The 12,916-nt window shown below is 70.9% G+C and overlaps 2 protein-coding genes across 2 annotated transcripts; one reads left to right on the forward strand and one right to left on the reverse strand.

Moving 5' to 3' along the window:
- Nucleotides 1-1,024: 1,024 nt before the first annotated feature.
- On the forward strand, nt 1,025-7,961 carry BCAR1 (BCAR1 scaffold protein, Cas family member). Its single transcript, XM_040615395.1, is given in 8 exon segments — nt 1,025-1,153; nt 2,072-2,776; nt 4,040-4,201; nt 4,429-4,533; nt 4,960-5,658; nt 5,660-6,109; nt 6,309-6,398; nt 6,775-7,961. Coding segments are annotated over 8 exon segments (2,739 nt in total). The 5' UTR covers nt 1,025-1,141; the 3' UTR covers nt 7,291-7,961.
- Nucleotides 7,962-8,185: 224 nt separating this feature from the next.
- LOC121097946 (probable D-lactate dehydrogenase, mitochondrial) lies at nt 8,186-12,309 on the reverse strand. The gene is made up of 11 exons (XM_040615396.1): nt 12,206-12,309; nt 11,948-12,060; nt 11,209-11,350; nt 10,993-11,134; nt 10,248-10,407; nt 9,983-10,182; nt 9,778-9,906; nt 8,939-9,066; nt 8,769-8,859; nt 8,584-8,695; nt 8,186-8,510 (listed from the first exon to the last, which is right to left on the reverse strand). Exons 1-11 carry the CDS (start codon nt 12,266-12,268, stop codon nt 8,345-8,347), a joined length of 1,446 nt encoding a protein of 481 aa, XP_040471330.1. The 5' UTR covers nt 12,269-12,309; the 3' UTR covers nt 8,186-8,344.
- Nucleotides 12,310-12,916: the final 607 nt, after the last annotated feature.

Below are 12,916 nucleotides of genomic sequence, written 5' to 3' on the forward strand. Positions count from 1 at the left end.
GCTGGGGAAGGCGGGGGGCTGCTGGGGAGCAACGCTGCTGCCCCCCTGCCTGTGCTGCCCCTGCTCTCATTGCACACCCCCCGCCTTACACACCTGCCACGTACTCCCCCCTTACATGGCCATTGCACCTCCCCCCACCCCTTACCTGCCCCTTGTGCCCCCCTTGCCATTACACACCCGCCCAGTACACACCCAGTGCACACCCAGTACCCCCCAGTCATGCACCCACTGCACACCTGTTGCACATGTGCCTGCTGCACGTGTTCCCCACACCCCTCCCCCCGCGCCCCCCCCTCGCACACACGGCTCGAAGGCCGTTACCCACCTGTGACCCCCCATTCCACACCCATCCGTCACACTCCTACGGCACCACTTCCCCCGTGACACACCCACTGTGCACACGCCCGTTGCATGCCTGTTACATGCCCATTGCACATCTGTTGCACTCCTATTACATGCCCATTGTGCACACACAGGTGCTCCCATGACCGCAGCACACTCATCACCTTTCCATGCCCTTTGCACACCCGTTACACGCTGTTTGCACACCCGTTACAAGCCTGTTGTATGCCCTTGCACACCCGTTGCATGCCCTTCACATGCCTGTTGCACACCCATTATACACCCGTTGCACGCCCTTTGCATGCCCATTGCACACCCGTTACACACAAGTTGCACGCCTGTTGCACGCACGTTTCACACCCGTTACACGCCCTTTACACACCCGTTGCATGTCCTTTGCACACCTTTTGCACACCTGTTACGTGCCCGCTCCCCTCCGCGCCCCGGGGATGGCCCCGCCCCGGCCCCGCCCTCCCCGACCCCACCCCCGGCGGGCGGGCGCGGCCAATGGGGCAGGCGCAGGCGGCGGGGTGGGCGGGGCCAGCGGGGCGGGCGCGGCCAATGGGGCGGGCGCGGGCGGTGGGGCGGGCGGGGCCAGCTAGGCGGGCGCGGCCAATGGGGCGGGGGCGGGGGCGGGCGCGGGCGGCGGGCGGGCGGGGCCGGGCCCGGGCGGGCACCGCGCTATAATGATCCCTACGGCGCCGCCGCCGCCAGCGCGCCGCCCGCCCGCCCCGCCGCCCCCGGCCCGGCCCCGGCCCCCGGCCGAGCGGCGCTAGGGCCGGAGCGGCCCCGCGGGAAGATGAACTACCTGGTGAGCAGGGGCGGCCTGGGGGAGCGGGGCTGCTGCGGGGGCCCCCCGGGCAGGACGTGGGGCCGGCGGTAACGGCGGGGGGCCCGCGGCGCGCAGGAGGGGGCGCGGAGGGGGAGGAGGAAGGCCGCAGCCCGTAGCCCGCCCCGTGGCAGCGCCCCCCGGCTCCGGGGCGGCCGGGCCCCCTCGGGTGACCTTGGCCCAGCCCCGCCGTAGAGGGGCCGGTGGGGCCTTGTCCCGGCTCCCCCCTGCCCGCGGGCGGCGGCGCTGCGAGAGCCGTGGGCAGACCCCGACGGGGCCGCAGGCCTCGGCCTCCCTGCCGGCCCCGGGAGCCGCAGCACCGGGCAGCCGGAGTTCCCCCACCCGGCCGGTGAAGGGCGGCAGAGCCGGCGGGTCCGTCCCTCGCCTCGGGCAGCGGCGGGAGCCCGGGGCCGGCGGCGGCCTGTCCTGCCGCCATGGCACCGGGCAGCGGCGGCCGGGCCCGAGTGTCCGGCAGGTGCCTCCGCGCCGCGGCCCGGGCGGGATGTGGGGGCACAGCCCGTGTCCGCCGGGGGGAGCGGCCGCGCCGCGGGCCGGAGGGGGGCCGGTCCCGCAGCGGCTGGCGTGGCGGTGGCCGCGGCGGTGGCCAGGGCTCGGGCTGACTCACCGCCCTGGCACTTCCTCCCCGGCGGCGGCGGGAAGGGGCGGGAGAGGCGGAGGAGGCCCCCGGCACCGGGGAGGCGGAAGGGCCCGGCCCCGTCCCAGCACCACCTCGGGAAGGATGGGTTGAGCTCCGGCGGGGCAGGCGGAGCGGCTGGAGCGGGGCGATCCAGCCGGCGGGACCCGCTCGCACAGCCCCGCGGGGCTCCGGGGGCGGCCGGGATGACCCCCCGGCGGCCGGCGGGGTCCGGCTCACCGCCCCGCCGCGGGGCTCTCCTGCAGAACGTGCTGGCCAAGGCGCTGTACGACAACGTGGCCGAGTCCCCGGACGAGCTCTCCTTCCGCAAGGGCGACATCATGACGGTGCTGGAGCGCAACACGCAGGGGCTGGACGGCTGGTGGCTCTGCTCGCTCCACGGCCGGCAGGGCATCGTCCCCGGGAACCGCCTCAAGATCCTGGTGGGGATGTACGACAAGAAGCAGCAGCAGCAGCCGCAGCAGCAGCAGCAAGCACCTGGCCCGGCGCAGGGGCAGGCACCGCCGCAGGCACCGCTGCCCCAGCCGGCCCTGCCTTACCACCACCAAGGGGGCTTCACCTCGCTCTCACCCGCCTCCCAGTACACCCCCATGCACCCTGCTTATGCCCCCCAAGGGGACAACGTCTACCTGATGCCGGTCCCCAGCAAGGGACAGCAGGGTCTTTACCCGGGCTCGGCACCCACCGGACAGTTCCCGCCTGCCCCGGCTAAGCAGCCCCCCGCCTACCCGAAGCAGACGCCTCCCCACGCCTTCCCCAGCTTGGGCCAGGAGATCTACCAGGTGCCCCCCTCCCTGGGCCAAGTGGCAGAGGCGTACCCCGCGGGCTCTGCCAGCCCCCCCCAGGATGTCTACCAGGTTCCTTCCTCAGCTGGTCAGGCTCAGGACATCTACCAGGTGCCCCCGTCGTTGGACATGAGGAGCTGGGAAGGGCACAAGCCCCAGGGGAAGGTAGGACAAGGGGACTGGAGGGGTGGCGGCGCGGTTAAGGGGTGCTCTGCAGTCCATGGTGGTGAGTGGGTGCCAGGACTGCAGGGCTCGTGCTTACCACCCAGCACTGTCTCTTTGAGCGGGCAGCCTTGCGCCCGTCATGGGGTGCGTGGGCATCCTTCCCTGCACCGCTGGCAGGAGCGGCTGTGCCGGCACAGGTCCCTGCTGTGGCTGAGGTGCCCTGGTTGGCATGGGCTACTGGGCTTGGGGCTGGTACAGTGTTCGGCGTTCGGGTCTTCTTGGTCCCTCACATGGGTTCTGCCAGTGTCACCAAGGGCATGGCAGCCGTGTCTGGGACAGGCGCGGGGTTCTGGTAACCCCAGAGCTGCTTGGAGGTGCCCCTTGGCCAGATCCTGCAGCTATGGAGGTACCTGTGGTACCTGGCACAGTGCTGTGATGTTTCCTTCCTCCTGGGAGCGTGGGCAGGGGCAGGCAGCCAGTGCCAGCGTGTCCCGGCCATGCCAGGGAGCCTGCCAGCACTTGCCGGTTGCATTTACTGGTGAGGCAAGGGTGAGCCAGCAGCCTAACGGCTACATCCCGGACACTGGGCTCCTTCTGGCTCTGCCCCTTCCCTGGCACGTCATGCCAGGGAAGGGAAGCGAGGTGCTTTCTGCATCATGTGTTCTGGGAAGACTACCCTGACTCATGCTTCTGGGATGCAGCTGGTGAAAGGGGGCACTACCAAATCCTGGCCAGGGCACAGGGAGCATCCTAAAAGGGAGGAGCAGTCTGGCACTTCTGCCAGTTTCTCAGCCCTTCTTGTCCATGGCACTGGCTGGGCAGGGTGCCATGACTCTCTGGGTTTGGTTATTTGCTGCTCTTGTGTCCCCGTGATATGGCAAGGTGGGCACCGAGCTGCGGGCAGGGATCTGCCAACACCCTGTGGGTGTTGGCAGATCCCTGCCCGCAGCTCGGTGCCCAAATCGGCCATTCCCTTCTGCACGCCGCGGCCCTGCCGGCTGGGCTTTGTCTCTCGCAGAGGCTCGCCGCTATAAATAACCGGTGATATCATTCCCGTTCCCCGGCGTTGCTGCGAGAATCGTGCACGCCCGGCCGGGGAGCGCCCTCCCGTGGGCACCGGTTTGCCCGGTGCCAGACTGGTACGGGATCTGGCACCCATCATCTCTCCAGCCCCATCGCTGGGTTTTGGGGAGGGTGATGCGGGGTGGGGGGCAGGCTGGGGATGCTTGGCGGTGCCCACCTCGTCCCTTTCCCTCTTGCCAGGTGCTGGTGCCCACCCGCGTGGGACAAGTGTACGTCTACGACTCCCCCAAGGGTGAGCAGGATGAGTACGATTTCCCTCGCCACCTCCTCTCTGCGGGCTCCCAGGAGATCTATGATGTGCCACCTGTCCGAGGGGGGGTCCCGAGCCAGTTCAGCCAGGAGGTGAGGCTGGGCAGGGGGTGTGGGGAAGGGTCTCTGGCTCCCATCTCCCAGCACGGGAGATGCTCTGGCACAGCCTGATTTTCAAACCTGGGCAAATTACACCCAAAGCTGGGCACATTATGGGCCTTGGGGCTGCTTCTGGCACCTCCACCCTTCCTGGCTGCACCTTGGGAGAACGTGGGTGTCCACACCATCCCTGACACACCATCCTGTGTCCCCCCATTCAGGTCTATGACACCCCCCCCATGGCAGTGAAGGGTCCCAATGGACAGGACCCAGGGCAGGAGATCTACGACGTGCCCCCCAGCGTGGAGAAGAACCTTCACCAAACTGTAAGTGCTGCTGAGACCATATGAGACAGACACGTTTTTACAGTGAGAACAATCTTTCACTGGAACAGTCAGGGATGTGGTGGCATCTCTGGCACTGGAGGCTTTCAGGGTGCCGGGGGACAGGGTGCTGGATGACCTTATCTAGGGGATGAGGTTGGACCAGTGATTTTTCAAGGTTCCTCCCAACCTGGGCTGGTGGCGGATTTGTGATTCCTGCCCCAGACGGGATGCAGGAGGCCAGGAGTGCAGCGGCAGGGCTGTGCCAGCCTCCCTGGGGTGCACGGCTCCATCCTGGTGCTCACCCAGCGCTGTCTTGCTTTCCTGGTGCCGGTGCTTATGTGCACTGCAGCACAGTGCAGCCCGCCCACGCGTGACCCAGGCTGGCTCTTCCAGCAGCGCTGACAGTGTCTGCCGCTGCCCTTGCAGGTGTACGATGTACCCCCCTCGGTGAGCAAGGACGTGCCGGATGGCCTGGCGCGGGAGGAGACCTACGACGTGCCCCCTGCCTTCACCAAGCAGAAAGGCTTCGACCCCTCCCGCCACCCGCTGATCCTGGCCCAGCAGGAGCCCTACTTGCCGGAGGATGTCTATGATGTGCCGCCGGCAGCCGGGAAAGGTGCCCCTGAACCGCCGCTCTCCCACGAGATCTACGATGTGCCCCCCAGCCTCAAGAAGCTGGGGGGGCCAGCCTTCCCCTCCCAGGAGGTCTACGATGTGCCCCGGGACCTGCACGCCCCCAGCAAGTGCTCCCTGGACGTGGAGGGCGAGTACATCTATGATGTCCCACCGCAAGTGGACCGTGAGGCCAAGGGCACCGACACCAAGCGCCTCTCTGCCTCCAGCACGGGCAGCACCCGCAGCAACATCTCCACATCCTCGCTGGACGTGGTGCCTGTGAAGGAGCCGGCCAAGGGAGCCGGCAAGGAGTTCTCCCTGGACTTGGATGCCGCCATGGAGACGCTGGCCAAGCTCCAGCATGGTGTCGGCGGCGCCGTCTCCTACCTCATGTCCTTCATCAGCGCCAACTGGCGCAGCCCTGAGCACATGGAGGCCAACGCTGCCAGCATCCGCGGGGCAGCCGAGGGTGTCCGGACAGCCCTCCGGGACCTACTAGAGTTTGCCCGGGGGGGCGGTGGGCAATGCTGCCCAGGCCTCTGACCGCTCCCTCTACACCAAGCTCAGCAAGCAGCTGCAGAAGATGGAGGAGGTCTACCAGGCCCTGGCACGGCACGGCCAAGCGCTGGATGCTTGCCACTGGGCCCCGAGCGCCCTGGCCAGTGGCAAGCCAGGCACGGATGACTTGGAGCACTTCGTCATGCACTCGCGCGGCGTCCCCGATGACACCAAGCAGTTGGCCTCCTTCCTGCATGGCAATGCCTCCCTCCTCTTCAAACGGACAAAGCCAGCAGCGGAGAGCGGTGGCCACGGGCCCCCTCACCCCTCCGACAAGGCCAGCAGCATCCAGTCCCGGCCCCTGCCCTCCCCGCCCAAGTTGCTGGCCCAGGAGTCGCCCGACGGGCCCTACGAGAACAGCGAGAGTGGCTGGATGGAGGATTACGACTATGTTCATCTCCAGGTGGGCAGGGGAAGGGGGGCTGCTCCCCGGCACAGGGGGATTGGGCAGCTCTGGCGTGGTGCTTCTGTCACCCGCATCTCACTTTTACCCTCTGACTTGAGGACTGTGGGGACCAGGGGTGTCCCAGGGCAGGCGGGGGCTTGCTCCCTGCAAGGCTGGTGTTGCTGACCCCCCTGTCATGCCCCTTCCTTCCCTGCAGGGCAAGGAGGAGTTTGAGAAGACCCAGAAGGAGCTGCTGGAGAAAGGCAACATCATCCGGCAGAGCAAGGACCAGCTGGAGCACCAGCAGGTAACCGGGGCAGGGTGGGCAGGTGCTGCTGGGCACAGCTCTTGGGGCAGGGGGGGCCTTGGGTCCGGCTGCCCTTGTACCCCCCGTCCCGCCACCGGTCTGCACCACGGCCCCCTCCTGCGTGGCTGTCCCCGCAGTGGGTTCTGGCTCGCCCCTCTCCAGTGGCACAGTACTGGCACGGGAGGCATTGGCACCTTGCTCCCGGTGGGGAGCCTGGCACGGCTGTCCCGGGGCTGGCACTGTCCAGTGCTGTTTTCCCTGGGGCACAGCTGTCATCCAGGGCTGGTGGCCATGGCCACCAGTGCTGGTGGCTCCAGGGAGGGGAGCAGGCGTTGTCTTGGTGGCCGTCCTGCCTCACGCCCTGTCCCTCCCACAGCTGAAGCAGTTTGAGCGGCTAGAGCAGGAGGTGACACGTCCCATCGACAACGACCTGTCCAACTGGAGCCCCCCCCAGCACTTTGGCCCGGCACGGGGCGGCGGGGCCTTGTGTCCTGCCGACCGCCAGCTCCTCCTCTTCTACCTGGAGCAGTGTGAGGCCAACCTCACCACGCTCACCAATGCTGTCGACGCCTTCTTCACCGCCATCAGCACCAACCAGCCCCCCAAGATCTTTGTGGCCCACAGCAAGTTCGTCATCCTCAGCGCCCACAAGCTTGTCTTCATCGGAGACACGCTGTCCCGCCAGGCCAAGGCCCAGGACGTCCAGCACAAGGCGATGCACTACAGCAACCTCCTCTGCGAGATGCTCAAGGAGATCGTGGTGACCACCAAGGCGGCCGCCCTCCACTACCCTTCCCCTGCGGCCTCTCAGGACATGGTGGAGCGTGTCAAGGACCTTGCCAACAGCACACAGCAGTTCAGGATGGTGCTGGGCCAGCTGGCAGCCATGTGACGGCCCTGGGCTGCCGTCATCTCCCCACAGCCCCCACCCTGTACCCAGACACCCATCACCCTCCACGAGAGCCCTCTCGTCTCGGTGTAAGCAGACATGTACATAGAGACTCCTACGCGCACTGGGGGCCTGGGGCTCTGCTGGTAGAGGGGTTAGGGGCTGCCGCCATTGTCCCCCTTCCTCTTCCTCCCTCTGGCCAGAGGCCAGACTCGGTTTTGGAGCCGTACCTGTAACAAAGCGAAGCCGGGCGGCAGGTTTGTGCCTGCTCCCTCCCCGCTGTCCTCTCTCCGTAAAAAAACCATCTGCTGTTCCTGGTGGCCTGGAGGCCGCAGGGCCGTGTCCCCGGTGAATCGAGACTGCGATGGGCCTGGCAATTTGGGGCGATGCTGCGGCTGCCCTGCTGCTGGGGGGACTCCAGCCCAGTTTCTGGCAGCCAGCAGGGTGTAATGGTGTGGAAGCCACCCCTCCTGGTGGGACGCTGGGGCAGGGATGGGTTGTACCTTCACCCCGTGCCCTGGGGGCTGTGCATAAGTGTCCCCAGGGTGGGGGCTAAGGTGTGACAAGGGGGCTGGGCCAGGAGGGATCTAACCTGTACGTTCTCACGTCTTGGGTTTTGCTACCGTACCAGCTGTAACTGAAATGCAAACCAAAATTGGTGCCTTTTAAACACAGGGGAAGCTTCCACTGGTTCCCGGAGTTGCAGCCCCCCAAAACGCAGCCCCCTGCCCCTTGCCCAGCAGCATAAAGACTTGCCTAGAACACACTGCGGGCCCCCCCACCTACTGGGTATCTGTGTGTACCTGCCACGGGGAGGGAAACCCTGAGGAGGGGCTGAGGGAGCCTGTCCCTGTTCCCTCCCCACCCACCCAAAAAAGACATCATGGCGCATGGTAACTTTGGTGCAGGAGGGTTTTTATTGGGGGTGCCCAACCCCCAGGAGGGGGATGAGAGGATTTGGGGGAACAGGGCAGGGGGCAGGGCAGGGCAGCAAGCCCAGCCCAGCCACAACCCTGGGGGCTGTGGCCCCTGGCCCGCCCGGGTGCCGCTGCCCCCCTCAGAGCACCTTGCCGGGGTTCATGAGGTTGTGGGGGTCCAGCGCAGCCTTGATGCGGCGCAGGGTGTCCAGCCCCTCCGGGCCCAGCTCCTCCCGCAGCAGCGCCCGCTTGCCCAGCCCCACGCCGTGCTCCCCGGTGCAGGTGCCCCCCGCCGCCAGCGCCCGCCTGCGGGACAGGGCGTCAGAGCACAGGGACACCCCCCGGTGCCCACGGCCCCCCCGCGGCGCCCCCGGCCCACCTGCCCAGGCGCTGGGCGAAGGCGTGGACGCGCTGCGCCTCGGCCGGGTCCCGGGCGTCGAAGACGAGGAGGCAGTGGAAGTTGCCGTCGCCCACGTGTCCCACCATGGGGCCTGCGGGGCCGCGGGTCAGGCGGGGAGCGGTGCGGAGCGTGGCAGCCCCCAGCCCACCCCCCGCCCCGCTGACCGGTGAGGCCGGAGTCCCGCAGGTCCCGCTGGGTCTCCACCACCACGTCGGGCAGGCGCGAGATGGGCACGCAGACGTCCGTGGAGTAGCCCTGGGCCGGGCAGGGCAGAGCCGTGGCACATGTGGCTCCGCGGGGCGCTGCCGCCGTCGCCCCCGTGCCCGGCCCTCACCTGGCAGCCGGGCCGCAGCGCCAGGGCGGCGTACCAGGCGCTGTGCCGCATGGCCCACAGCCGCCCACGCTCCTCCGGCTCCTCTGACCAGGCCGGCACGGAGCCGCCGTTCAGCCGCACCATCTCCTCTGCCGGGGCCGGGACCCTGCCGCGGGGCACGACGGGACCCCCCGCACCCCTGGCCCTCGCCCCAGCACCCCCAGAGCCCGCCCGCCCCGCAACCCTGGCACCGGCACCGGGCACCCGCCCGTACCCCTGGGACAGCCCCCGTTCCCTCTCCCTGGGCGCTCATCCGTCCCCCCCGGGACAGCCCCGGGTCCCCGGCCCCCCAGCAGACCCCCAGCCCACGCACCCACCCCTCACCCTGGTGACTTCCCAGGTACCACCCTGGGCACCCACCCCTGGTGTGTGTCCCTGTCCCCAGACCCGGGTGCCCGGCCCTCCCTCAGGGCACACTGGTCCCCCATCCCCGGCCAGACGCACCCGCCCACACCCACAGGACCCGCGGACCCCGGCCCCCCAGACCCACGCGCTGGGCACCCGTCCCTTGCCCTGGGGACACCAAGGACCAACAACCCCCGCTGCTGGGCACCCGCGCCTTGCCCCAGGCACCCTGGTCACCCTGCCCCAGGCCCTGCACACCCGTCACTGACGCCAGAGGCGTGGCGTGGCCCCCCAGCACTGTCCTGCTCCCCGCGACGCCGCTGGGCCCCCTGACCCTGGGCACCCATCCCTCCTCTGCGGGTGCCCACCACGGCCCCCACACCCAAGCACCCATCCCCAGCACTTGGCCCCCACACGGCCCCAAGCCCCCAGCCCCAGCCCGGTGCCATCCCTACCCGCCTGCCGCTGCTGCTCCGCCAGGCCCTGCCGGGAGCCGTGGAGCTCCAGGAGGAGCGTGGGTGCCACCGGCAGCCCCGTCCCGCTGTAGCGGCCGCAGGCATCTGCCATCACCTCGTCCAGGAATTCTGGGCGGGAGGCGGCGGCGCTGAGCCCGGCCACCAGCACCCGGAGCCCCGGCCCCGCGTCAGCCCCGGCACCCACCGATGCGCGCCACGGGCACGGCGGCCTGCAGCACCTGCACCGTGCAGGCCACGGCCGCCCGCACGCTGGGGAAGGTGGCGACGGTGGCGGCGACGGCCTCGGGCAGGGGGTGCAGGCGCAGCGTGGCCTGCGTCAGGAAGCCCAGGGTGCCCTCGGAGCCCACGAAGAGGGACGTCAGGTCGTAGCCGGCCGCGCGCTTCCTGCACGAGCCTGGTGAGCAGGCGCCGGCGCGGACCCCCCCGGCCCAGCTGGCCCCAGCGCCCACCTGGCCTGGCGCCCGGCGCCTGCGGTGTGCAGCAGGCGCCCGTCCGGCAGCACCACGCGCAGGTTGAGCACGTTGGGCCGCATGGTGCCGTAGCGCACCGCGTTCGTGCCCGAGGCGCCTGTGGCCGCCATGCCGCACAGCGAGGCATCCGCCCCTGGGTCTGCGGGGGGACGGGGGCAGGGACGTGTGACGGGGCCCCGTGAGCCCCCGTGCTGCCCCCGCTCAGCACCCGCGACCCCAGCCCCACCACACCCCCCGTCCATTGCGGAGACCACGGCACCTCAGCGGGGACCCGCAGCACCCCCGGGACCACGGCACACCTGTGGGCAGCTGCAGCACCTCTGGGACAACAGCATCCCCAGTGCCACGGGAATCCCAGCACACCATGGCCCACGGCAACCCCAGCTCCGCGGGCACCCTTTGACACCCCTGGCACCACGGCACAACCCCTCCAGTACCACTGCGACCCCAGCACCCCACGGGGCCCTCCGCACCCCTGGCACCCCAGCCCCATGGGCTCCCCCAGCAACCCCGGGGGCCACGGCACACCCATGGGCACCCTCAGGGGCCCTGGGACCACGACACCCCCCGCGCCCCCGGGGACGCCCCGCACTCTTGCGGACGCAGCGCCCCCAGCCCCACGGGCACCCCAGTCCCTCCAGCACCCCCAGCGCCACCAGCCCTCCCGCTGTCCCCAGCACCCCCAGGCCTGCCCCCCGGCCCCGCGCCCCGCTGCCCACGGTACCGACGGGGAACCAGAGCCCGGTGCCGCGCAGGCGGCTGTTGAGGGCCTTGCGGGTGACGCCGGGCTCCACCGCCACCGAGAAGTCCTCGAGGCTCAGCTCCGCCACGGCGTCCATGCGGCTCAGGTCGAAGCAGACGCCGCCCTGGCGGGGGGCACCGCAGGGGCTGGGCACGGCCGGGCACGCCGACCCGGGGGGGGGGGGCCGGGGGCACGTACCTGCACGGCGTTGACGCCGCCCTCCAGGCCGGTGCCGGTGCCGAAGGGCACCATGGGCACGCGGCAGCGGTGGCAGAGCGCCGCCAGCTCCTGCACCTGCCCCACCGCCCGGGGCCACACCACCGCGTCCGGGGGCGCGCAGCTGGGGGGCACGGCGGGGCACGGGTCTGCGGGGGGCGGCACCGGGAGGGGCCCTGCCCCGAGAGACCCTGCCCCGGGAGGGACCCTGCCCCGGGGGAGACCCTGCCCCGAGAGACCCTGCCCCGGGAGGGACCCTGCCCCGAGAGACCCTGCCCCGAGAGACCCTGCCCCGGGGGAGACCCAGCCCCGAGAGACCCTGCCCCGAGAGACCCTGCCCCGGGGGAGACCCGGCCCCGAGAGACCCTGCCCCGGGGGAGACCCGGCCCCGGGGGAGACCCTGCCCCGAGAGACCCTGCCCCGGGAGGGACCCTGCCCCGGGGGAGACCCTGCCCCGAGAGACCCAGCCCCGGGGGAGACCCGGCCCCGGGGGAGACCCTGCCCCGGGGGAGACGCTGCCCCTGCCCCGGGACCCTGCCCTGCCCGGCCTGGCCCTGTGCAGCCCCCTCCCCTGCTCAGACCCGGCCTCTCCCCATGCTGGTTCCCCTCCTCTGCCCAGACCCTTCCCCTGCCCGGACCCCTCCCCTCCCCTCCCCCCCCCCCCCTCCTCTGCCCGGACCCCTCCCCGCCCCAGCCCCCCCAGCCCAGCCCCGGCACCCACGCGTGCATGGACTCGTCGTGGCCGTGCTGCTCGCGCACCGCCAGGGCCGTGGAGACGTTGGGGGCCCCGACCACCGCCCGCAGGGCCGCCACGAAGTCGGGGGGCAGCGGGCGCTGGGGGGGGACGAGGGCCCCGTCAGGGCGGCGGCGGGGGCGGGGAGTCCGACCGGGAGGACCCTCACCCACAGGCGGGGCCGCGGCGGGTACCCCACACCCCGGACCCCCGCGCCCCCCGGACCCCCGCGCCCCCCGGCCCCACCTTGGAGCAGCAGCCCCGGCGCCACAGCGCCGCCCCCAGCCCCAGCCCCCGCCGCAGGGCCATGCTGGGCACGGGCACGGACGGCACCGGGCGGGACCTGCCCCCCCGCCGCCGCCCGCCCCCTCCCGCCGCCGCCGCCGCCGCCGCCGCCGCCGCCTTAAGGTGGCTCCGGCCGCGGCCCCGGGGCTGCGCCCAGCGCCCCCCCCGCCGGGCCCTGTGCCCCCAGCCCCGGCCCCCCCCGGCCCGCGCCGGGAAGGGGTCACCCGCGCCCCCCCGGCCCCGTGTCCCCGTGGGAGCCACGTGCTCCCAGCCCGGCCCCGTGTCCCCGCGCCCGGGTGTCCCCGCGCCCGCCCAGGGGCCCCACACCCGGCCGGGGTCGCTGCCCCCATGGGGCCACATGGCCCCGCGCCCCCAGCCCTCCCGGCCAGCTGTCCCCACGCACAGCCAGGAGTCCCCACGCCCCCTGGCCATCTGTCCCCATGCCCGGCCAGGGGTCCCTGCCCAGACAGGTGTCCCCCATGTCCACCTGTCTCCATGCCCAGCCACGTGTCCCCCCCCATATGCATCTGTCCCCGTGTCCAGACTGGTGTCCCCTCCCTGCCAGGTGTCCCCACATCCATCTGTCCCCATACCCAGCCAGGTGTCCCTGGCCATCCAGATGTCTCCGTGGCCATCTGTCCCCATGCACAGCCAGGTTTCCTCAAGAGCCAG

The sequence above is a fragment of the Falco naumanni genome, chromosome 15 (assembly GCF_017639655.2).
Source record: "Falco naumanni isolate bFalNau1 chromosome 15, bFalNau1.pat, whole genome shotgun sequence".
NCBI classification, from domain to species: Eukaryota; Metazoa; Chordata; class Aves; order Falconiformes; family Falconidae; genus Falco; species Falco naumanni.

Excerpts from the sequence above, each read along its gene's own strand:
- LOC121097946 (XM_040615396.1), bottom strand. The coding sequence starts at position 12,268 with ATGGCCCTGCGGCGGGGGCTGGGGCTGGGGGCGGCGCTGTGGCGCCGG. Across the intron at positions 12,061-12,205 it reads GCCGGGGCTGCTGCTCCAAG|CGCCCGCTGCCCCCCGACTT; the intron begins GTGGGGCCGGGG and ends GTCCCCCCCCAG. Across the intron at positions 8,511-8,583 it reads TTCGCCCAGCGCCTGGGCAG|GCGGGCGCTGGCGGCGGGGG; the intron begins GTGGGCCGGGGG and ends CCTGTCCCGCAG.